Source organism: Callospermophilus lateralis, chromosome 3 (genome assembly GCF_048772815.1).
Source record: "Callospermophilus lateralis isolate mCalLat2 chromosome 3, mCalLat2.hap1, whole genome shotgun sequence".
Lineage (NCBI taxonomy): Eukaryota > Metazoa > Chordata > Mammalia > Rodentia > Sciuridae > Callospermophilus > Callospermophilus lateralis.
In genome coordinates, this window is record NC_135307.1 from 75,126,322 (window position 1) to 75,150,877 (window position 24,556).

General features: G+C 35.4%; 2 protein-coding genes and 1 non-coding gene across 3 annotated transcripts in view; 1 reads left to right on the plus strand and 2 right to left on the minus strand.

Moving 5' to 3' along the window:
• Positions 1–1,015: 1,015 nt before the first annotated feature.
• Socs4 (suppressor of cytokine signaling 4) lies at positions 1,016–19,286 on the minus strand. Its single transcript, XM_076850472.1, has 2 exons — positions 18,963–19,286; positions 1,016–2,883 (listed from the first exon to the last, which is right to left on the minus strand). Exon 2 carries the CDS (start codon positions 2,788–2,790, stop codon positions 1,471–1,473), a length of 1,320 nt encoding a protein of 439 aa, XP_076706587.1. The 5' UTR covers positions 2,791–2,883; positions 18,963–19,286; the 3' UTR covers positions 1,016–1,470.
• Trnaa-agc (transfer RNA alanine (anticodon AGC)) lies at positions 3,256–3,328 on the minus strand. The gene has a single exon. It is a non-coding gene; the product is annotated as a tRNA-Ala (tRNA).
• A 78-nt stretch (positions 19,287–19,364) lies between the features above and the next one.
• The window catches only part of Wdhd1 (WD repeat and HMG-box DNA binding protein 1), a 57,830-nt gene continuing 52,638 nt past the window's right edge, over positions 19,365–24,556 (plus strand). The window contains exons 1-2 of the mRNA XM_076848369.1: positions 19,365–19,728; positions 21,353–21,464. Of these exons, the coding sequence (XP_076704484.1) occupies positions 19,652–19,728; positions 21,353–21,464 (189 nt within the window). The 5' untranslated portion in view covers positions 19,365–19,651. The remainder of the gene's footprint in view (positions 19,729–21,352; positions 21,465–24,556) is intronic.

Consider the following 24,556-nt stretch of genomic DNA (forward strand, 5'->3'; position numbering starts at 1 on the left):
ACCTTGGAAATTTTGTAGGTCAAAATAAAATTCAATCCAAATAGAAGTTTCCTAATACAGCTAAACTAGCATCAAGGTATCAATGGCTTTTTTAAAAAATGCCAATTTGTACAAAGGGGCAGACAGTTCACCAAAAGGAAAACTGTGGAATCTTTCTAGATTTATTAGTCACTCTTTTAAAAAAAAATAGGATATCATTTCATTTTATTAGTTACACTGGGCTAATGTTTCTAAAAATGCTGCCCTCTTCTTGGGATAGTAAATTTGAAACATGATCATTTTTTTGTTCTGTTCAGTATAATGTATGCCAGACAGCTTTCCTTTTTTGAAGTCACATTAAAAACCAAAGTTAATTCTGAAGATAATAATTACTTGGAACTTGAAGATCAAATAACACAAAGCTTCCTGAATATTGATCTCCATGTATACTTCTTGAATCTTTATTCAAGTCAACTGAAAATAATGAAAAACTACTTAGGTCCTCTTTGGTTAACCAGTAGAAATTTGTGGTTGTTTATAATCTATGGAAATTCCTGAAAGTAACAGGCTCAGAGCTTCTAAAAAACAGCTAAGTAGAATCAACAGTTCATAAATGAATACAGAAAAACCCTAGTTGCTTTAATTACTAAGTATTAATATTGTTATTATTTTTAAAGTTTTCATTGAGAAATAAAGTTTATGTTTTAAGGTGGGGGTTTTAGTTCAGTGGTATAGCACATGACTATCACGGGTGAGGGCCAAGGTTTGCATATGGTGCACGCATGTACACATAAGGATGATTTAACTCTTCCAGGTAGAGAAGACCACCTATTTAGGAATAGCAAATGACCATGCCATATTGTAGAATAAATGCACCTCCAGAATGTCATGTTTTCATTTGATGCTCATTGATTTGGATTAATCCTGTTTTACAGTTAATATTTAAATTAAAAACACAGAAAGTTTGACTTTAAGCCATTTTGTTACCTGTAACATTCCTATAGTAAATTATAAAAGTCAATTACACTAGTATGGATGAATCGTAGCACTCATCTTTACTGAAGAATTTTAAAGCTCAACAAAAAGGGGATGAGGAAACTATATTTTATGTATAGGAACACTGACAGCATAGGTTAAAAATATTTTACATGTAGAAAAGAACATAAGTTTATTATTAAAGAAAAATACAGAATATCCAAATGTATTTGTAAAGCCTACCAAATTTCAAATATGCCTGGACCATCTATAAGTTAAGGAAAGAAAATTTTAAGTATACAATTTACACAATAAAAACCCAAACTGAACATACATGGTTAAAAATATATGTTAACATCCAACAATTAGTGTAGCATAAGAAAAATAAACAGATCCAGCAGAGGCTTATTTTTGATTCCAACTGCCTTTGTAGAAAAATTCAAAGAGGAATAACAAGAAAAATAAAATGTTAAATGAAAATACATATGCAATTATTCCCATGTTACTACCCTTTTCCTAGCATTGTTGTTCTGGCGCATCAATCCTGAGTACTCTAACTTTTGATTTATAATGATACTCCTTCAAATATAATTTCATAGAAGGAGGAATTGGAAGGGCATCAATACCATCGTAAGTTGTACAATTACAAATAACTGTTCTGCAAATATGCTGCAGGGAAAAGGGGAAAGTCCGAATTAAAGGAGTGGATAAAAGTGGTTCAAAGAACATACAGGCGCTTGGGTCCTTATAATGTTCCAGGAGCCCAGTAATATCAGGAGAATGGAAGACACAAGGATCATGTGCATCAAAGCTAAAGTTGTGATTCCATTGTTCAATTCTAGCATGGAGAGAACGACTATAGCGTCTAAAACTAACAGAGAATAAATAGTCTTCCTGTGCTGAGTCTCGAAGTAAAAAGGTACCTTCTGGTTTTCCTTCTAGTAGAGCTTCAGCTGCATATTTATCCATAACTCCCCAGTAACATGGATTGTTATTGATCTGAAGGAGGTCTGGTACAAGGCAGTGAACATAATCAATCTGGGTGTGGTACTTAGGAGGTGTTTCCAACTGTAGGATATCATCATCCATTTCCCATTTGGGTTTGTTTCTTTTTCTGGAACTTGTGCAAAGTGTTATAATTTCATCATCTGAATCCATATCACTATCTTCTATACTGTTATTTGGACCTAGGTTCATCATAGAGCCAGTCATGGGACCACCTCTACATGAAGCATTGTTGGTAGTTATGACACAAGGTTGAACATTGGTATGAGAGAAACAGTTTACATCTTCCATGTTTCTTTGTTTTAGCTGACCATCCCTCAATTCACTCTGAGACAAGTCTGTGCTTACCCATTCATCTGATTTGGGACTTATAGGAGCAGTGTGTCGTTTAATAAAATGCCATCTGAAGGCTAAATCTGATCGAGGTGGGAAAGGACACTTATCTAACATTAGTTCACTGATATGAATTTTTCTTTTAGATGGAAGCCCGGAAGAGTGCCGACTACTACAATTCTTTATTGGAAAACACTGCCCCACAGCATCTTGCAATTTTTGTTTAAGAGATCGGCCTAAAAATCTATGACCACAGGAATGATCTAAGTCCAACTCAATGGATGAACAGCTGTGATTTCTTTCTTGACTCCTTAAAGGAACTTCAGTTTTCTCTATAGTATCCACTGTTTCAGCATCTGAACAACTCTCACTCTTTTTGGACCAAGACAACTTCTTTCCACTCCACACATAACCATCCTTTCTGTCAGCACTTCTACTTCGACTAGTTTTGGGTCTTACATCTATATTTTTACTATTATTTTCACTACTTTCTGCCATTTTAACAAATTTATCCACAGATTCCAGTGTTATAAGTACTGCTTTTTCAGTTTTTCTGACAGGATGTTTCTTCTGAGCACTTTCCGGATATATCTAAAGAGGGGAAAAAAAAAGTCATTAGCAATGTATTATCCACCTTTTATTTATAATATAAAGCCCCAATTAGACACAGATGAAAACATAATTAGTACATGAAAAAGATGAGTACTGGCTATGTTGAAAGCAATCCCAAGTGTTTTGTTCCCACTAAATGTAATCTTGGAGTTCCACAGCCAAGAGTCTGAGGTTCTGTTCCATAGCTCATTTCCAATGTGTATCAGAAAAAGCCATATCTGTTCTCTCAGGTATAACATAGGCTTAAATCTGAATAATTTCTAGTCTTGATGTGTATTTCCTGCCTCTCTCTTTTCATTTTATTTTAAAATTTCACAACAGATCAGTGAATTCTTTTTTGTTTGTTTGTTTTTGTGGTGCTAGGGATCGAACCCAGGGTCTCATGCATGCTAGGCAGACACTCTACCACTGAGCCACATCCCCAGCCATAGACCAGTGAACTGTAAGAATTACAAGTCTTATATGCTGTCTACCCTATACTGTTCCTTCACTTCCTTCTTCTTGTTTCTGTTCCTACTGATTAAAATATGAACAATTTTAAGCTGCAAAGTTAAGAAAGTATTAAATAAATAATTACCACCAAGCAGTAGGAATGTAGTTTCAACACATTTCAACTTTACTACTAATTTATGCAGCTTTCTAGAAATATGGAATTAGACTTTTATTCTTGAACTTTTTTTTTAAAGAGAGAGAGAGAGAATTTTATTTTTAATATTTGTTTCTTCGTTTTTGGCGTTGGCGGACACAACATCTTTGTTTGTATGTGGGGCTGAGGATTGAACCTGGACCGCAGGCATGCCAGGCGAGCGCGCTACCACTTGAGCCACATCCCCAGCCCTCTTGAACATTTCTTGAAAACAAGTAGATTTCTATAGGATATTACCTCTCCTATGAAGTTGGGTAGACAGGATAGAATTTACATTGTAAAATACTGAGTTTCACAAAGACTCATGGCAATGATTGGTCATAAGTAGAATTAAAGTATTTTTCAATGAAATAAGATTTTAAGTCAGAAACTAAGGGAAAAAGTTCTATATTCCCAAATATATTGCAGATGAATTTTGAGACTGGGAAAAACAGTTACACAACATTCTGATTATGATTAAGTTTCTGACAATGCAAGAACATTAAAAATTCCAAGTCAAGTAACTCTCAGGCACTTGAATTCTTTTTTTTTTTTTAATGGCCCTAGGGATTAAACCCAGGGCCCTGTGCAGGGGAGGCAAGCATTCTACCAACTGAGCTACGTCCCCAGCCCTTGAATCCACTTTTGAAGTAAATTTTGAAACAATCATGTTATATGATTGTGCATACTGGCAAACAAAATAATTTATAAGTGCTTAAAAGTGTGAATAAATGATACAGACTTTCCAAATAGAGTATTCCTCTTTTGGTGATTAGACTTATTATTTTTATATAATGCGCCCACTGATACGTAATAATTTAAAATCCTTAGGGAAAAATGTTTCTAATCTAATTTTCAAAGATACACCATCACTTAGCAGAGCCAAAATTATATTCAACAATAACTTTGCTTATTGACTAAATTCCACTGAACAAACAATAAGCAGAAGCAACAAAGCTAGCTATAGAATATGAAAATTCACTAAGGTTTGTATCAGAATAGCAGTTTATTATCTGTATGACCAACTTTACTAGACTGGGTGAATTTCTTAATCTTGCCTCCTTGCTGCCTCTTAATTATGACAATTCTTTTTTTATATCCTCTATTCTTGATAATATTCACACCTTTACCAGGGTCCTGCTTCAGTATTTCTCTCTTAATTCTTCATTGTCTTCAAAATTCACCAAAGTCTCCTTATAAAATCTTTTTTTTTTTTTTAAATATTTATTTTCAGTTCTTGGCGGACACAACATCTTTGTTTGTATGTGGTGCTGAGGATCGAACCCGGGCCGCACGCATGCCAGGCGAGCGCACTACCACTTGAGCCACATCCCCAGCCCCTCCTTATGAAATCTTGATTTTAATGCTTCCTTAGAAATTTCCTAATGAGTAGGAAATTGGATTTCCCCTCAAAATGAAAATAGTTTTTTGTTTTTTCCCCAATTATACAAAAAATAATTGTAAAGTTTGAAAATGGCTGAGTGAAATATTCTTTCCTCAGAAGTCAGCCCAAAACAATAAGAGAAAATAAAAAGTAAAATCACAAACCTAGGGCCAGAGGTGTAGCTTGGCGGTAGAACCCTCACTTAGCAAGTTCGAGGCTCTGGTTGCCAAAGGAAAAAAGTCCACAAACCTCATCTCCAACAAACTATCAGAATCTAAAACCTGAGAAAACAGAGGAGCAATAACTGACTCAGTGGCAGAGAGCTGGGTGTAGAGGTGACATGGATAAAAAGGAAGCCAACAGAGCAGGCAAAGTTCAGGACCTTTAGGCACGAAGAGCTACAGAAAGTGTGGGCAAAGAAAAGGAAGGAAAATGGAAAGGTATGTTGAAAATTTGTCTAAGAACTGTTAGATTTCTTAGGTTTTTACTCCCATACTTAGAGACATTTATTATTTGACAAACTAAACCAGAGGTTCAGGACTTTGGATACCAGACATAGGAAAGTGCAGAGGGGAGGCTGGGGACTAAAAATAGAAGGACTAAATCAAAAGTTTTTTAGTCCCTTCTTCCACGTAGCTCCCAGAACTCTGGTGGGCAAGCTTACACTTCCCTACTAGAACAGGAGAACATACTTTTTTCTTTTCTTTTCTATTTTTTAAGAATCTAACCTTTAGTTATTTGTTTTATGTGGCGCTAAGGATTGAACCCAGGGCCTCACCTGTGCTGGGCAAGCACTCAACTACTGAGCTACAATCCCAGCCCAGGAGAACATACTTTGCTAGGAAATAAAGTGGTCAAAGAGAGAAGACATAGATGCTGAGAGCTGGGAAACCACTAATAAAAAGCCAGAAGGCCACACAAGCATGCCCTGAAGCTCACCTCTACCCGGCCCCGCCTACACCTACACACACACACACACACAAAATCCAGGAAGCACAGTTGTGCTCTACTCACAGATGATCAGTTTTTAGGAAAACTTCTAATATAAATGACAGACCAAAACATAAAGTTTGAAAAAACACTAAACTGTGGAAGGATTAGACAATAAAAATAGATTTCTGAGCCTCAGTGGTGAAGTGGCACTTTGCAGGAGGGAGACCCGTGTTCCATCCACAGCACCACAAAAATAAATAAACAAACAAAAAAAATAAATATTGGTTTCTTCCAAGTTAAGAGAAGTTACTACAATTATGAATAACACATAAGAAGGAGGTGAGGACAATCTGGAAATTAAAAATGACTGCTGAGAAAAATTTGGAGGATAAGTTGAAGAAATAGAAAAAATAATGGTTAAATAGGCAGGAAAAAAATTAGAGGCTCAATATAGGTATTTCAGAGAAAACAATAATAAAATGGAGAGGTGAAATTACCAAAGAAACAATACTGGCAATTTTCCTAGTGAACATACTGAACACTATGGTTGCTGCTCAATTCTAGATTATATTAAGCCAATTAAGATCTAGAAGATCACCCCCCCCAAAAAAAAAACCTCATACCTAAAGGACATGAGCTTCCACAATGAAAGAGCCTACTGAGCATCTAAGTACACAGACTGAGTAGCCCTAATATGAAAATCTGAAATGCTCCAAAATCGGAAACTTTTTGAGCATAAACATGATGCCACAAGTAGAAAATTCCACACCTGACTTCACATGATTACATCACAGTCAAAATACAGGCCCCATAAAAATACTGTGTAAAATTACCTTCAAGTTATATGTATAAAGTTTATATGTTTAGACTTAAACCCCATCCCAAAGATATTTCATTATGCATATGCAAATATTCCAAAATCTAAATTGGGAAATAATTCTCATCCTAGGGAACACTGAACGTGTGCTGAAGACTTCCTGAGAAGGAAAGAGTTATAATCAAAGGACTACAAATAAAATGGTATTTGGTTTCTCAACAACACTGGAAGCTAGAAATTAGTTTCCTACCTTGAAGAGATAACCAGTCTATCTATCAGTAAAATATGAGGTTAAAATAAATTGTCAGACATGCAAATTTTAACCCATATTAGATAATATATTCTTCCTGTACACTCTAACCCAAGGAAGATGTGTGATAGGGAAGAAGAAATGTGAGTTCTGGGGAGCAAGAAGGGAATCTCTTGAGAGGGGGTGTGTAGGGGAGGGTTTAGAGCTGCTGGAGGGTAATCAGCCCAAAATAACCACACAAGGACAAAAGCTCCAAGGTGAAGGATCTTGAGGAGAAAATAGATTGACTTAAAAAATTGAGAGTGCGAAAGCAAATGGAAAAAGGACTACGTAACAAATCGTTACAGAAAAATAAGAAAGTTATCCAAGAAAATAGGAGCTGCAGGTATAGCTCTGTGGTAGAGGGCTTGGCAAGCAAGTGTAAAGCTCTGGATTAGATATCCAGCATCACCAATAAGGGGGGAAAAAAAGAAACATAAAAACCACCTGCTCAGCAGTGAATGTTATTTAAATATTCATCAAAATTGTGATATAACTAATGTGAAGATGCAAAGAGAGAGAGGATAGAAGTAAATTCCTATTCACCAAAAAGAGGAATTCAACACAATGTGTAAAAATTGCTGAATCACAAAAAAGCATAAATATACTATTTAGGAAGATGAAGGTAAAAAAATCAAAGAGTTAAAATATTTGAAAGTAGAACCAAGTGACAACTATCATAATCTCATCAACTGGCAGTATCTGTTTTAACATTTTCAGTATCTTTATATACATATATGGCAAGAATGTAGTTTCATAGCACAGAGATGGCAGGTATTAGAAACATGGTTTGAGTCCAATCCTGTTTTGTACTATGTGTATGATCTAGATAGACACCTCAATGCATTCAACTGCAAAATGGATGCTATTTCACTGGGCTATTGGGGACAAAATTTACATAAAGTAATCAACTTAACCATGGAAATGCATTAAGTTAAATAAATGTTAAAATATACTTTTTTGGGGCTGGGGTTGTGGCTCAGTGGTAGAGCACTCACCTAGCATGTGTGGGCTCTTGGTTCGATCCTCAGCACCACATAAAAATAAATAAAGGTATTGTGTCCAAATACAATTAAAAAATAAATACTTAAAAAAATACTTTCATGTATTTATAAAACAGATATTGTTTTGTTAAAGTAACTAAGTTTTACAGAAAGTTCATAATGAAGAAATCACAGAATATCTCTATTCCAATACTTAATTATAAAAAAATTTTTATAAGTTTAATTTTGAGAAGAAAACCCAGTGTTTTAAAGTGAAAGACCAACATGCCAGATAACAGCTGAAATTCAATAGACCACAAAGCTATGGGAAAATTTGTCATTTACCCCCAGAAAACTAATCTCCAGACTTTCTCTATACAAGCTTATGTGCTAACAAAATAGGTTTACTTTGTTAAGGCTTACCAAATTTTAAGTAATAGGTACCAATTGATGGACTATCTATGGGTTTTAGGTGAACTTCTTACCTGTGCTAATGCTGCAGATGTCCATAAAAGAAAGTGAAAAATACCATTGTTTTAGGCCGAGTTTTCCAAACATTTTCACACACTTCAGAGTGAAAATTTTCTTCTGTTTTGTATTCATCTCAGAATTATAGCCTTGAAAGTGAGGCCCCTAATACATGACCAGTATAATTCTACATCTTGTACAACCACAAGAATGAGATCTTAATTAAAATAAGTTATACTCCATGTATGTATAACATGTCAAAATACACTCTTCTATCATGTATATATAAAAAGAACAAATTTTAAAAATCTCTAGCAGCATCTGTCTGTCTCAGGTTACATATTCTGCCTAGCTTTTCATGTACAGATACTTGGTTGAAAATGAAAATGTAACTTGAAAATAGAGAAAAACAGATTAAATTTTGCTATGCCACAAGTATTTAAAATATTCCCTTTAAAAAGAAACTTCACTTAAAGTGTATAAAAATCTGTTCAGATCACAAAGGATAAACCTTTAATAAGTTTCACAGGACTTGAGTTAGGCATTGTTGGTTATTATGTTTAAAGTGACTTTGATGATTCAAAACTCATAACAATAACTCATCTATCTTGGTAGTAGAAATAGAATAAATGATGGCAACTATGTTGCATGATCTTGTGTATGTTATAAATCTATAAATATTTTTATTTATAAATTAACAATATAATTCTAAATCGGATTGTCAAGTGCTCTGAACTAGGACCATTAATAATGGGCTGGCCCTACTTTGAAAATTGTCAAGATTGACAGCCTTCAGTATTAAGACATATTCCTTTGGTTTGTTATCACTTTGTAAAGCAATGCAGATAAAATAAATGCAACAAACATGGAGACAAGGGGAAAAAAACTGAGGAAAAAAAAAGTGAGGCCTCTGAGTTTGATCCTGAGTACTAAAAAAAAATTATTAGAGTTTCACATAAAATTTTCCTAGCTATTATTTTGCTAGAAAAGTATGAGTTCATGCTCAAAATCACTTTTGTAAAATGTTGTTCTCCCTTATCTTATATATGGTCCAGTGTGGGGAGCTACATTGAGTTACCATGCCTTCCAGTCCTGATGCACCACAGGGAACTGTAAGATCACTGTAGTCTGGTGCGATAGTGCCATGATTCCTGACTCAAGTTTTTTCCCCACTCAGATAGCAAGGCCAGTCTTCTGAATAGGCATACCCCTGTGGTTGAGCTACACTCATCTATTCTTTTGTAATCTTACTGCTTTGCCCTATTTGGGATAGAATGTTCCATGGAAACTCCCTTTGTGTGTCTCCTTCTCTTGCTCTGCCTTTGGGTGTGGCCTTCCCAGATGTCAGTCAATCTGCAGACAGCAGACATCATGAAGTTAAACTCACCCCGCCCCCAAACCTGACCTCTTGCCTCATTTGAATGGCTTCTCCCCAATAAAAGGGTTCAGCACGTGTTCTCTCTCTTTCCATGGACCCCTAAGATCAGAGAAGCCATCAGAGGACCCAAAGAAAAAGGTATCTCTGTTTCTTGTGTGATTATTTCGTGCAGTCCAGTTCACCTGGAGTGACCTTGACTGTTTAGTCGTGAGACACCACAGTCCAGAATGTCACTGAATTATTATAGTTTTCAAAGTAGGAAGAAAATTTAATTTCTAATTATATTTGTCTAAAAAGTAAAAAAAAAAAAAAAAAGATTAAATTGAATATATGGCTGACGATGTTACCATCCCTCATTGTCATATGTTCACTTATCTGATGGTATGCTGCTCTAGAGGGAAGAGTGGGAGTCCCAAGGGCTGACAAGTTAAGGCAGTCCTCCTTACTTTACTCACTATCAGAGTACTGCAACTGCTGCACATGATGCTAGATTGGATTTGTGGACTGTATTATTATTTAATTTTTTTTAGTTGCTGATAGACCTTTATATTATTCATTTATATGTGGTGCTGTGAATTGAACCCAGTGCCTCACACATGCCAGGCAAGTGTGCTACCACTGAGCCTCAGCCCCAGCCTAGGACTGTATTATTTTAAAAAGAAACTTTACAATACTTTATTAAGATATAACCATAGAAATCTTACTACACACAAAACTTGCTAGTTAATTCAAGGCAAAGTACTTACATAACTTGTTGAGCTTTTAAGAGGAGTTAAGCATTTTTCTTCCACAAAATGACAAGTGCTCCAAATTTTATGACCTTTACTAAGATTCTCAGAAGTATTTAGCAAATAGGTATATTTTGAAAACATCCATGCATTTCATCAGTAATGTCATAATATAAGTAAACTCTTCATAGTTTTTCTGTGACAGATTACTTCAGGGTATGTTTTCAATTTATATTTCAAAAATTTTCAATATTAAAAATGAACTCTGCATTAGCAAGCAATAATTTCTGGAATCTTTGTCACTTTCACAGAGCTCAACCTCATCTGCTTCATTTTAGAGACCAAGACCTGCACTTATCACATGCGAACCAAACATACAGGTGGCAGATGTGGAGCCCCAGAGCTCACTTCCCTCCCTATTCTCCTTTCTCATCTTCCTCTGGACTCACCTCGGATACAGAATATCAGCAGCACCAGGAGCTGAGCAAAGCACTTCATTTTTATTTTTTTCCCCCATACTTTTTAGTGGTACATTATAGTTGTACATATTGATGGGATTTGTTGTTACATATTCATACTAGTACTCAATGTAACAATATAACTTAGTCAATATCACTCTTCAGCATTTCCCCCCTCCCTCCCTCCTTCTCAACCCTTGGTCCTTTTTTTTTTTCTATTGATTTCCCTTTGATTTTTAGGAGATTAAGCCCCACCATTGTTTTTCTTTTTCCTCTCCAGCTTCTGCATAGGAGAGAAAATATAACCCTCTGAGTTTGTCCTATTTTGCTTAACATGATGGTGTTTGGTCGCATCCATCTTTCTGCAAATGCCATAATTTCATTTTTCTTTATGGCTGAATAAAACTTCATTGTGTATATATATCACATTTTCTTTATCAGTTCATTTGTTGATGGACACCTAAGCCAGTTCCATAGTTTGGTTATTGTGAATTGTGCTATTTATAGGTAACCTCTTAATAATTACTGAGGCAGTAACTTTTCTGCATTTATGTGCCAGATGCAGTGGTCACATCTGTAATCCTAGCAACTTGGGAGGCTGAGGCAGGAGGATCACAAGTTCAATAGCCTCAGCAACTTAGCAAAGCCCTGTTTCAAAATAAAAAATAAAAAGGGCTGAGGATGTAACTCAGTGGTAAAGGCACCCCTGGACTCAATCCTCAGTACCAAAACCAACCAAAACAAACAAAAAAACCAACATTTGCTATGAAGACATCTTATTAGGAAAAAAGATACTCAGAATTTCCTTCTTTGTTATTTGATTTTGTTACAAAAAGTCATAACAATAATGAAACTCTTATATCTTTACACTTGCCTATGGGGAAAGAAAATTTTCTAACCTCTTGCAGAAGTTTCACTAATTCAAAATTCTTAAAAATACAAAATTCAATCATACTGCTCTCATAAAGATAAAATTATTTTTATTTATTACAAAGACCAAAAAATTTTTAAGAGAGGTGCTTTGGTGTTTGCCTCTACATGTAAACTCCAAATGTAAAAAGTGTAGAATTCTGAATTGAAATGAGATTAATTCTTGAGATTAATAATCTCTGCATAAACGAAGTAGGAGATCAAAATGATATATTTTGAAATGATGGCTTTACTACCAATTTGTGATACAGACATCAAAGATAATAGCTTGAAAGAGTCTGACAAATTCTCTATGCACTTTTTGCAGTGCTGAGAACTAAACCCAGGTAAGTAGGCACACTGAAATCAAAGATCTTTGTTAGTGGTTGCAAAGACCTTTTTTTTTCTTTCTTTCTTTTTCTTGGTACCAGGGATTGAACTCAGGGGATTTGTTGTTACATATTCATACTAGTTGTTACATATTCATACCTGAACCACTGAGCCATATCCCCAGTCCTATTTTGTATTTAGAGACAGGGTCTCACCAAGTTGCTTTGTGCCTTGCTTTTGCTGAGGCTGGCTTTGAATTTGAGATTTTCTGGTCTCAGTATCCTGAGTCGCTGAGATTACACATTTGTAATCCCAGCGTTTTTTTGTTTGTTTGTTTGTTTAATAAAGGCAAAAGAATCATTTGGGAGAGGCTCCTCATTCAATAATTAATTCTTTATGAGGGAGATATGTTACACTGCCCAGGGGAATAAACTGTGACATTTTAAAAAATCATTATTTCTTAGTGAGCAGAGTTTATATAATAAATGCTCTGTCAAGAAAGCAAGTTCCAGGGAAGGAGTTGTGGCTCAGTGGTAGAGCGCTTGCCTAGCAAATGTGAGGTACTGGGTTCGATCCTGAGCAACACATAAAAATAAATGAATAAAATAAAGCTATTGTGTCCATCTACAACTAAAAAAGTAAAAAATAAATTCTTTAAAAAAAAAAAAAAAAAAAAGCAAATTCCCAGATTCACCACTCTCCATTCGGTCCCAGGTTCTACCACCAACTGCAATGACAGGGATAACAAAATCAATGCCCACTGTGGCACTTTCATTAATAAATTAAATAATATTTAGTTCTACTCAATAAGACTAGGAAAGTGATTTTAGTTAAAGATTTCTATAGAAAACTATTAAAATATAATAATTAAGAAGTTTCTTTAACTTTCTCTGGAAAATTATTCTGTATTCTTTAGAATACTGGATAACAACATTATGTATTAATTTTTTTCACTTAACTATCTATATCTAAAATGCTGATCTACACCTAAGATCAGAATTCCCATAAATACTAAACTGAAATAAACTTGATCCTATAAAGAATAATTCAGTATACTACATAAAGAATTCATAAATTCAGGGTAGTATTTCAGCCTGGGACTTTGCCTATTAAATTCATGATTCCAAGTTTACCTGCTATCATGTGCCCCAAAACTCCTTGAAAGCATTCTGATCATAGTCTGTAATATTTGCATTAGATACTGGAGAAATATTTAGGCTCCACAAATAGAATTTGCGGAATTTATTGGATAGCAGACAACAGATGAATTCCTTGAAATATTTTTTACAGAAAAAAATATGAAAATGAGTTTGTTCACATGAGAAAAATATTTGAACTTAAAAACAATTTTCTCATTACAAAAGCAATACAGGTTAATTTTCCCATAAATATTTTGAAGTATCTCCCTTTAAAGAGATACCTAGGTCTCAAGAGATTTACTGGATGGTAATTAAAAAAAAAAAAAAAAAAAAAAGTAATCATTGGTTTAGTACCTTTGTACCCTCCCTTACCTCTTTCCCCCTTTTCTTTAGTGCCAGGGATTGAACCCAGGGGAGCTTAAAAAACACTGAGCCACATCCCCAGCCCATGTTTTGTTTTTTCCTTTGAGACAGGGACAGGGTCTTGACAAGTTGCTGAGGCTAACTTTGAACTTGGGATCCTTCTGTCTCAACCTCCTGAGTTGCTGGGATCACAGGCATGCACCACTGTGCCTGGCCTTCTACCTCTTCTACTTTCTTTCCCAATTACAGTTTGATTATGACAGTGTTTCTAAATCTATTCTAGTAAACACTATTTCTGAAAGATGCTAATACATATTCTGCAGAGTAGTAGGTTTTAGTGCTTTTTCACATTGCATGGTAACCAGTTAATAAAAATGTATATTTCAAAATTGCTAAAATTTTTAATGTTGTTACCATAAAAACTACATCAGTGAGGTAAAAGATATGCTAATCAGTTTAACTGAAGCATTCTATTAAAAAATACTTTGATTAAAACATCACATTGAGGCAGGAGCTGTGGTGTACATGAATTCTAGCTACTAGAGAGGCTGAGCTCAGGAGGAGGATCACAAAGTTTGAAGCCAGTCTGGACAACTTAGTGAGCCACTGTCTCAAAATAAAAAATAAAAAAAGCTGGGGATGTAGTTGAGTGGTAGAGAGCCACTGTGTTCAGTCCCCAGCACCACCAAAAACATAAAATTAAAAAAAAAATAAAAATTAAAAAGTCACACTGTATCACATAATTACATATAATTATTTGCCCATTAAAAACAAATAATTAAGGGCCAGGGTTGTGGCTCAGTGGCAGAGTGCTTGCCTAGCATATGTGAGGCACTGGGTTTGATCCCCAGCACTATATAAAAATAAACAAATAAAATAAAGGTATTGTGTCCATCTACAATTAAAAAAATATTTTTAAAAACCAAACAAATAATTAATGATTGACACTAAAAAAAAATTCATATTCTGGGGAAAAAGAGGTCCCCTTTCAAATACATTTGGAAAATGCTTCTCCTCTGCAAGATTACAATACATACTGAACAAAAAGTTCTAGGAGGTACTTCAGTAAAGAAACCTGTTTATGCCAAGGTTTCCTATATTTAACTCTCCACAAACATTTTTTGTGGAACAAATTTTGGGGAAATTATTAAAACGAATGTATGTTTCCCAAGCTTACTAAGAATAAGTTGAAATGTCTAGTAACCTATTGTTAAAGAAGGTTAATGTGGAATGAAGAAAGTAGAAAACTAAGAGCTGGCAGTACATGGACTTCTAAAAGTAGAAGGACAATAGTATCTTAGAAAGCCGAATATAAAAGTTGTACTATTAAAACATTTGATGGAATAAATCGGAAAGATGTATTTTTTTCCCTTAAAAATTTGTAATTTTTAATTATAAAAACGACATATACTCAATAAGTAGTAAATCAATGTTCAGGGCTGGGGTTGTAGCTCAGTGGTAGAGCACTTGCTTAATGTGTGAGGCACTGGGTTTAAGCCTCAGCACCACATAAAAATAAATAAATAAATAAATAAAACAAAGGGTATTGTTTCCATCTACCAAAAAAAAAGAAAGAAATGTTCAGAAAAAAATTGAGAAGGTGCAAAAAAGGTTATAATTCAAGTACCTGGAAGTGAGCAATTCAGACATTTTGGCCTATTACCCTGAACTCTTTCTTTCTATAAGACCAATTTAGTCTAAAAAGGAAATTTTAAAAAATTAAAAACCCATAAAAATCAAGAACCTACAGTTATTCACTATCCCATATTTAAAATCACCATAGTGCAGATGAAACAGCATGAGTTGCTAAATTGTAAAATGGTAGGTAAACTCAGACCTTGCCATTCATAGATATGTTACCTCCTTTAAAAAAAATCTCATTTAGCGCTGAGAATATATTTAGTGGTAAGATATTTGCCTGGAACATGTGAAGCCCTGGGTTTAATCCCTAGCAGGGAGGGGAAACAAACAAACAAAAACAAAAAAACCTCTGCCTCATTTGGCTTCACTTTTCTCATTGTAAAATCTGGACATGTTTTAACTGCCAGGATTAAAACATATGAAAAAAACATACTGAGATTAATGAAAATGTTATTACTCAGAAGTTTTCTAAATGATAAAAGTGCCAAAATCAAGGAAAAAGGAAAGAGAGGAAATAAAGGCTATATATAAGGCAGAAAATCTGAACAAAAACGTATTTAAAAATCTGAATTTAGGAGATTCAAAATTTCTGAAATGTCATAAAGCCTTTTCTATTACTCCTAATATTATAGTCCATTAAAAAAGTTTTACACTTTTAAATTACTTAAAAATAACATGGGTGAAAATCACAAGTTTTTAATGACCCAAAATTTGTAGTTTCATGTAAGCTAACTAATAGTACTAATAGTAGTGGTACTGAAATAACAAGCAAGTTTTTTTTTTTTTTAAACTGATTATAGATTATTCTTTTCACTACTTTACAATTACATATGCTTACTTACATTTAAGGTTGAGTAACAAGTTTCACCTACAAACTAGTAAAAGGGAATTCTAGATTTAAATAAAATTCGTTTTTATGTCCTGATGTTTTTAAATTCTAAGTTTTATGGCAATAACTATTATTTGAAGAGACTGTGGTAGAATACCTTGGATTAGATAAAAGACCTATGCTCTGACAGGGCATTGAACCCAGGGGCTGAGCCACATCCCCAACCCTTTTTATGTTTTATTTTTGAGAAAGGGTCTCTTAAGTTGCTAGGGCCTTTTTTAAGTTGCTGAGGCTGGCTTTGAACTTGCAATCTTCCTGCCTCAACTTCCTTAGATGCTGGAATTACAGGCAAGTACCATCATCCCTATTAGGTGTGTGATTTTAGATAAACCACGATCTTTCCAACTCTTAAGTTTTTCATTTATGAAATATTTATTATATCTGTCTTGCAGTGGTAAAAAATCAATCTAGTAATGTCAACATGAGATTTAAATACTGTTTGTTTGTGGGTTTTTTTTTTTTTTTTTGCCAGAATTGGGTATTTGGAATAAGGTGACTTTTACTGTATCATACCATTTTACACCTTACTAAGTTTATACATGTGCAATAATATCTACCACCCAAAATAAGTAGGTTAGTAATTTTCAGGATACATTCAGAGATAGAAATTTTCAGACTTCTAATCTGCCTTCAATGTTATTTTTTCAATACTTTGTTCTCCTGAGCTCTGGTTATCCTCTCTTCTAGTCTTATCTTTCAAAGGATTACTAATTTTTACATGGAATACATATTTTATTGAAAAGGCATTTTTAAAACTCCTTCCATAAGGCAATACCAATATATCATCTTGGATAAATTGTAAGATTTAGATAATATTACCATTGGTAGAATGCTGATACATCGGTTTTCTCACCCTACTGCCCTTGAGACCAACAATATCTGTAAGCCTAAGGGTACTAAAGTCCTGACAACAGAGCAAATTAACCTTCACGGCAAATGAATTTTCGACCTTGGCTTAATTTTCAGCTAGTTCATTCAGTTACCTACTCCTATGAGATATGCATGTTAATAAGGATGAACACATTCCTTTGGAAAATTTTTACACCTATATCAGTGACACAGCTAAATTGGTTTCTTTTTAAACAGCTATATTATCTCAAATTACCAGACAATTTTACTAATACAGTATTTAATTTACATAGGTTTCATAAATGCACTATCATCTTGTATATGTTGTTTCAGTTATCTATTTCTCTCAACAGAATCATGAACTCACTAAAGGCACTGACTTAAGCAAATGGAATTATGAAAACATACTACAAAAGCAGGAACAAATCTTTTAATATTTAAAACATTTTACTGGATAATGATTTAAACCCACTTTAAACAAAACTACTACACACTCACCCAAAGTATCCCACTAATAACACAAGACATTAATAATAATGAATTTTATATATCCATTAGTATCTCCTATGTACTCTAATTGGGTGCTACTAAGTACCATCTCCATTTCAGAGACTAGGAATTTGACATTCAGGAGAGAACCATACTCAAGGTCACACAATGTGTCAAGAGTAAAATTAAAACCTTGGATTGTTCAATCCTAAAGCTGAATCTCATTCATACATGTGAAATCTACAAAGGAGAATTTTCTTTAATCTGTGAATCAAATGGCTTGATTGTTAAGGCACAAAAAAATTGACAGATTTATAGATACTCCATTTAAAACATTTTATAGCTATAACTCTTGTTTCAATTTGCAGATTCTTCTTATTGAGCTCTGAACAGTACTACTCTGAAATCTCATGATTTATTCAATATAGAGATGAATATTATGAGTTCATCTTGAACCACCCACTCTATCCAATGATATTAAATTACTTGGACAAAAAATTATGAATCAGTCTACCTAAAAAATGAATGATCTCTAAAAAAATATTAATTCACTTAGAGAGCAGCATCTCAGGTATCTTTGCTCTTGTGGGAAATGAACAGTAGGTATTTCCCCACAAATCCCAAGTTGTATTTGAGCCAATCACTCATCCTTTTCATTCATACACAAACCTCCGTGTCTAGCAAGCCTATTTGGAGCCCTAGTACTAAAAACAACCCCTCTTATGATGCCACCAAGGCAAGAACACCAATTTGTCCAACTGCGCTCTCAACTTTTCACAAATGATAGATTGGAAAATAGGGAAATCTCTGCAACGGAAAGACGTCTCACTGAGGTCAAAAAAATTGGTCTGACTGAAATTGAAAGGTGGGTACTACAAAAAAAAAAAAAACAGAAAAATTCTCAAAGATAAATACTAACGAGAGATTGTCATTGTGAAGATATTCATCACAGACCAGTCTATCAATACGGAAACGTGAAGACAAGAAAAGCATAAACTTGATGGTCAAGAACAAATGAAGCCTACAACAATAGGTCGTTTAATTTTAACTCTTCTTTTGGATCTAAACATACACTTCAGTGAACTTTAGTGGGATATGAATCGGGAAACAGAAGATACTTTTTAAAAGGGATACCTGGATAGAGTCTCAAGAAATAAGTATTAATTCTTCATCTCTACAGAAGTGACAGGCTGAGGGTACGAAATATGCCAAGATTAAAGGACCGACAAGGTCTCGCTTTATTCTTTTCTAGAGAACAAATTAAAAGATCTGGCTCTAACTGTGTTCCAAGGAGAGGCTGGATCCGTCGCATGGGAGGACAGCCAGGAAGGAAAGAGCACGACCCGGGCTGCAAAGCCCGGCAGCGGCCACCCTTCCCCCACTCACCTCCCAAAGCGCAGCTTAACTGGGGCTGACCGAGTAATTGCCGCCATCACCATAGCCGTGGCTCTCAGCGCACGTTCAAGTGGAGAAAGAAGGCCCAGCCACTCCTCGCACCTCCCGTAGATCCTACCAGGCGGTTGCCTTCCTTCTTGCCAACCCCGTGCCCCTCCCCTCGACGACCGGTTCCCGTCTCGGACTTCGCGGTCACCGCCCCCGCCGGCTACCCGGGCGCTGCCACCACTTCCGCGTTCAGCTCCCTCTTTTCCACGCTCACTGCCCAGCAGCCGGTTCTTTGCCTCGCGGCCGGCGCGCAGCTGACGCCACCATCAGCGACCTCGGTGGAGACCTGCGCTGGGCGTGGGCGGGCCGCGCAGGCGCAGCGTGCGGAGCGTGCCGGAGCGCGGGAAGCCGTCTGCGCGGGCGCTGGGTTTTCTCGGTTCAGGCGCGGAGCCTCCATCGCCACAGTGAGTCCTTGCTCGCCTTGCTAGCACCAGCGGAGAAGCGTGTCCCCTTCCCGGCTTGTTGTGTGACAGATCTTCTGCTGCACCCACTTGCGTCGCTTGGAGGAATCGGGGCTGTGGAGAGCGTGCTCGGGAGGAGACTAACCTTTCTTTTCCCCTCCCACTCCCCGCTTTCCTCGCCTTGAAAATAGACCATCTTTATAAGACATTTTCGGGTAGGGAAAAGAAAACATGCCTGCAACACAGAAGCCGATGAGATATGGACATACAGAAGGACACACAGACGTCTGTTTTGATGATACTGGAAGGTAAGCTTCTTGGAGAAAAAGAACGTTTTTAGGTGTAAATATCAGGACTTTACTTTTTAGTCCATGAGAAAAATTAAAATCTTATTTCCAAAGGAGTTGGAAAGATGCTATCCCGTATTCTTGCCCATATTTTCATTTTCTCAGCATCTCACATGAATTTTGTCAGATCACTTGATATTGCTAGCTTGCCAAATTCAGTAGTCCGCACTTTTTTTTTTGGTTTACATCCTCCCCTTTTTTTTTTTTTTTTTTTTTTTGGTACTGGGGATTGAACCCAGGGGCGCTTAACTACTAGTCACATTCTGAGCCCTTTTTATTTTTTATTTTTTTAGAGGGAGTCTCATTAAGTTGCTTGGGGCCTCACCAAGTTGCTGAGGCTGGCTTTGAACTCATGACCCTCCTGCCTCAGCCTCTTGAGCTGCCAGATTTACAGGCGTGTGCCGCCATGCCCAACCTACTTGTCCTTTTTTTTCCAGTGAATTGGGCTTTATTATTTGAAATTATGAAAAAAAAATAGCCATTGATAAAGCAATATTTCTTGCAGGACTGAACATTGAATGTACATTTGCAAGAATATAAAATAGATTCCCAGAGCTATTCAATACAGGAATATTGTTAAGAAATGAAGTTCAGAAATAGCCTGAATGTCCATCATTTGATTAGTTACAACTTTGATCTGTCTACACCATTGAAAGTTAAGATTTTTGCATATGTGGAGTGTTTTCCAGGTTGTTTCATTGAGTAAAAAATAAGGGGCAGACAGGATATACAGGAGCACTCCCTTTTGGGTAACCTACTTGTCCTTTTGACTTCCCAATATAATTGCCACTTCTCTGTCTCTCTCTCTGGGAAAAAGAACAGAAAATTTATTACTTGCCTAAATCACGTGACATTAGACTCCTCAACACCATTTTTCTTCTGTAGGAATTCATCTTCTGAAATTTGCAGTTCTTTAAATGGCTTCTTTTTTGCCATATTAATTTTATAATCAAAATTATATATACTTTAATTTTGTTTACTTTTGGTATGTCCAGGTAGGACATACATTGGAAAAATAAAAGCACTGGAAAGATTAGAGGTTTAAAATGACTTATGAGGCAGGGGTGTACTTCAGCTGTGTAGTGCTTGCCTAGCATGTGTAAAACCCCAAATTCCATTTCCAGCACTGCAAAGACAGACAAAAAACAAGATACAGGTAGCCATTGGGATAATCACCTTTGGATAACAACTCATATATTAATCCATTTATTCATTCAGTAAACATTTATTATTAAAGTTTCTTTGTGTCAGAGACTTCTTGGTGCTGGAGATTCAATAATGAGCAAGATAAATGGTCCCTGTTGTTGCAGAGATTGTACACTCATCTTTTTTTTTTTTTTTTTTTTATGTTATGGCAAAAGGAATAATTTTTATGCCAAGGAAGAACTGTGGAGAATATTAAACTCACCTTCCTTTTATAGAATGGGAAGTCATCAATGTTTGTTATTGAGGTTTGTTTGTATAAAATGGGGGAAAAATATTGGCTAATACCTTAATTTTATTTACATCCCAAAGAAAGGTACCATTAAAAGAAAACCAATATGCCTGAAACTGGGTGACTTTTTACTATGTGTTTCCTTTACAGTTGTATTGTGACTTGTGGAAGTGATGGTGATGTGAGAATTTGGGAAGACTTGGATGATGATGATCCTAAGTCCATTAATGTTGGAGAAAAGGCATATTCATGTGCTTTGAAGGTAGTAAACAGTCACATCAACTGATGTGAATGATACTGGCATGTGATAGTTCTACTTGAGTGAAAATCTTTTTTATAGACGTTTTAAATGTAGGTGAACCTTTTTGTTTTTTTCTCTGATGAACCTTTTTGTTTTTTTCTCTTATGAAGTTATGTTTAAAGATGCATAATAATGCCACAAATTGCCCCAAAATTTTAAGGGTAAAACGGGAATGGTTTTTTGAAGGTGATTAATGTGTATTAATGATGAACAAATTAAGATATTTACAAGAGAATTGCACTTTTAAGAAAAGTTAAAGTGTTCCCTTTTATTATTTGAGAGGAACATCAATGGGATTTTTGGCTTACTGCTATGATTTGATTGTCCCTCAGAAAGCTTATGTCTCAAACTTACTCCCCAACACCACATTAGTTGGTTGTGGGGCCTAATGAAAGATGATTAGGACACAAGGACTCTGCCCTCATGAATACTTCAATGCTATTACTGTGAGAGTAAATTTGTCATTGCAGAACTGAGTTAATTTTAAAAGGGTGAGTTGGGTCCTCTTACTTGCTCTCTCTTTGCTCTTCTGTCATGGGATGACACATCAAGAAGGCACTCACTGAATGCAAATCTTTTTTTCTTCCACATTTTTTATGAGTGCACTATGGTTGTACATAATGATGGGATTTGTTACATGTTCATACATGCACACAGTGTAATAATATAATTTGACTAGATGCAAATCTCTTGATTTTGGACTTCTCAGCTTCCAAAATTATGAGCCAGTAAATTTCTGTTCATTATAAATTACCAGTCTGTGATATTGTTATAGCAGCACAAAATGGATTCAGACACTCACTAACTCAGATAACTTAAGAAGTTATTAAAGAAAATAGTAATGTTTCACTAACTTTCAATATATGCACATTTCACGTTTCCAATGTCTTGTGTGAGATAAATAAGAGAATGTGATATAGATTACTAAGAGAGTGAAGACATGTTTTCAGAAAATTAAGAATCTGAAAACCACTGAAATTTTTATTGTGATGAATTTTAATTTGGGTGTATTGTGTTTGAGTAAAAGAAAAATATCTTTCCAAACTCAGGCTCATTAAAGTAGAGGAGATGGTCTTAAAACATTTTATATATTCTTTTTAATAGGTCATATATAGTAGAAGATACATTCCATAAGAATAAATATAAATGACCAATGTACATTAAATATGAGCTGTCACTAATAAGCAAAGAAGTGCAAATTAAACAGTCAGGTTTTTTCCCCCCTATAAGATCAGCAAGGAAGCCGGGCATGGTGGTGCATGCCTGTAATCCCAGCAATTTGGGAGGCTGAGGCAGCAGTATCACAAGCTCAAAGCCAGTCTCAGAAACTTAGTGAGGCCATATCTCCAAATAAAAAACTAAAATAAAAAGTGTTAGGGATGAGGCTTAGTGTTTAAGTCCCTCTGGATTCAATATCTGGTGCCAAAAAAAAAAAAAAAAAAGAAAAAATTGGCAAGGATAAAATATATTGCTAATCCCCAGTAACAGTGAAGGCTTAAAAAAGTATGACTATATTTAGTTTCTGGAAATATAAGTAAAACACTTTAATTGTTCAATTTTAAAAATTTTTGCAGTACTTTTAAAGGTGATAGAATCTGGGAGTGCTTTACCCCTGAGCTACAATCCCTGGTACCTCCCATGCCCTCTTTGTATCCCCATACAAACAGGTTTTCATTAAGTTGCTGAAAGGCTGATGTTGAACTTGGGTTGATGCTGTCTCAGTATCCTGAGTCATTGGGATTACAGGTATGTGCCATCAGGACTGGCTTTTTTTTGTGGGGGGGTACTGGAGATTGAACCCTTGGGTACTCAACCCCCCAGCCAGTTAGTTGGTTTGTTTGGTATTGGGAATTGAACTCAGGGGCACTTAACCATTGGGCCCTTTTTCATGTTTTATTTAGGGACAGGGTTTCACTAAATTGTTTAGGGCCTCACTGAGTTGCTGAGGCTGGCTTTGAACTTGCAATCCTCTTTCCTCAGCCTCTCAAGCCGCTGGGATTATAGGTTTATTTTTTATTTTGAGACAGGACCTCACTGAGTTGCTCAGGTTGCCAAACCTGGCTTTGAATTTGCAATCCTCCTGCCTAAATCTCCCTAGCTACTGGGATTACAGTCATGAGCCAGGGAGCTGGCAATAAGACACTTTTTAAAAAGAGAAATTGATACACTTTATCAAAATTAGAATACTTAAATTGATACTATATATTAAAATTAAAATATTCACGGTCATTTCTGATTAGTTTTCTAGGAAAATATATACTTTCTAGTTTATGTGGACAAAGATTAGTAAAAAACACTTGTTATTTTTGAAATATCAACTTTCAAAATAGCAACAGATAAAAAAATTGATGTTTCTATTAATCAAGAAGTTGGTTAATACATTTAATAAAGCTATACAATGGAATATAGTGCAACCACTAAAAAAAGAAAAGATATAGTTTTATATGCCCTCATCTGAAAAAGATTTTGCTAGAAATTGAAAATGAGAAAGTTGCAGAACATTCTATAGTATAGTGTTGTTTGCTAAAATTATATGTATATGCACACATATACACACACATATATTATTATTACTGTATTTTCATGAGTATAGAAAAATACTAAAAACACCAGGATGTTAGTGGCAATTACTTTAAAAGAGTAAGGAAACTCGTTCTTTCCTCATTTCACCTTCATATTTTTTTCTCCTATAGTAAGCATGTGTTGCTTTTGTGTATGAAAAAGACTGTAAGGAAGAAAAAAGTAAGAACTTTTGTATTAGTTTGTAGTGCGTTGTAACAAATTGCCACAAACTTACTGTCTTAAAACATTAGGACATTATTGCCCAACAGTTCAGGAAGCAAGATGACTGAAATCAAGGTGTCATGTCAGTAGGCTTGGTTCTTCCCAGGCTCCAAGGGAGTATCCATTCCATGCTTGTCTTCTGTTCCAAAGATTGTGATAGTCCTTGGTGTTCTCTGACTTGTAGACACATCATTCTAATCTCTCCCATGGATTCAGCATTTAGATTTTATCCCACTCCAGAAAGATACAATGAATTTATTATGGAAACA

Coding starts and splice junctions, on each gene's coding strand:
- Socs4 (XM_076850472.1), bottom strand. CDS start 2,790: ATGGCAGAAAGTAGTGAAAATAATAGTAAAAATATAGATGTAAGACCC.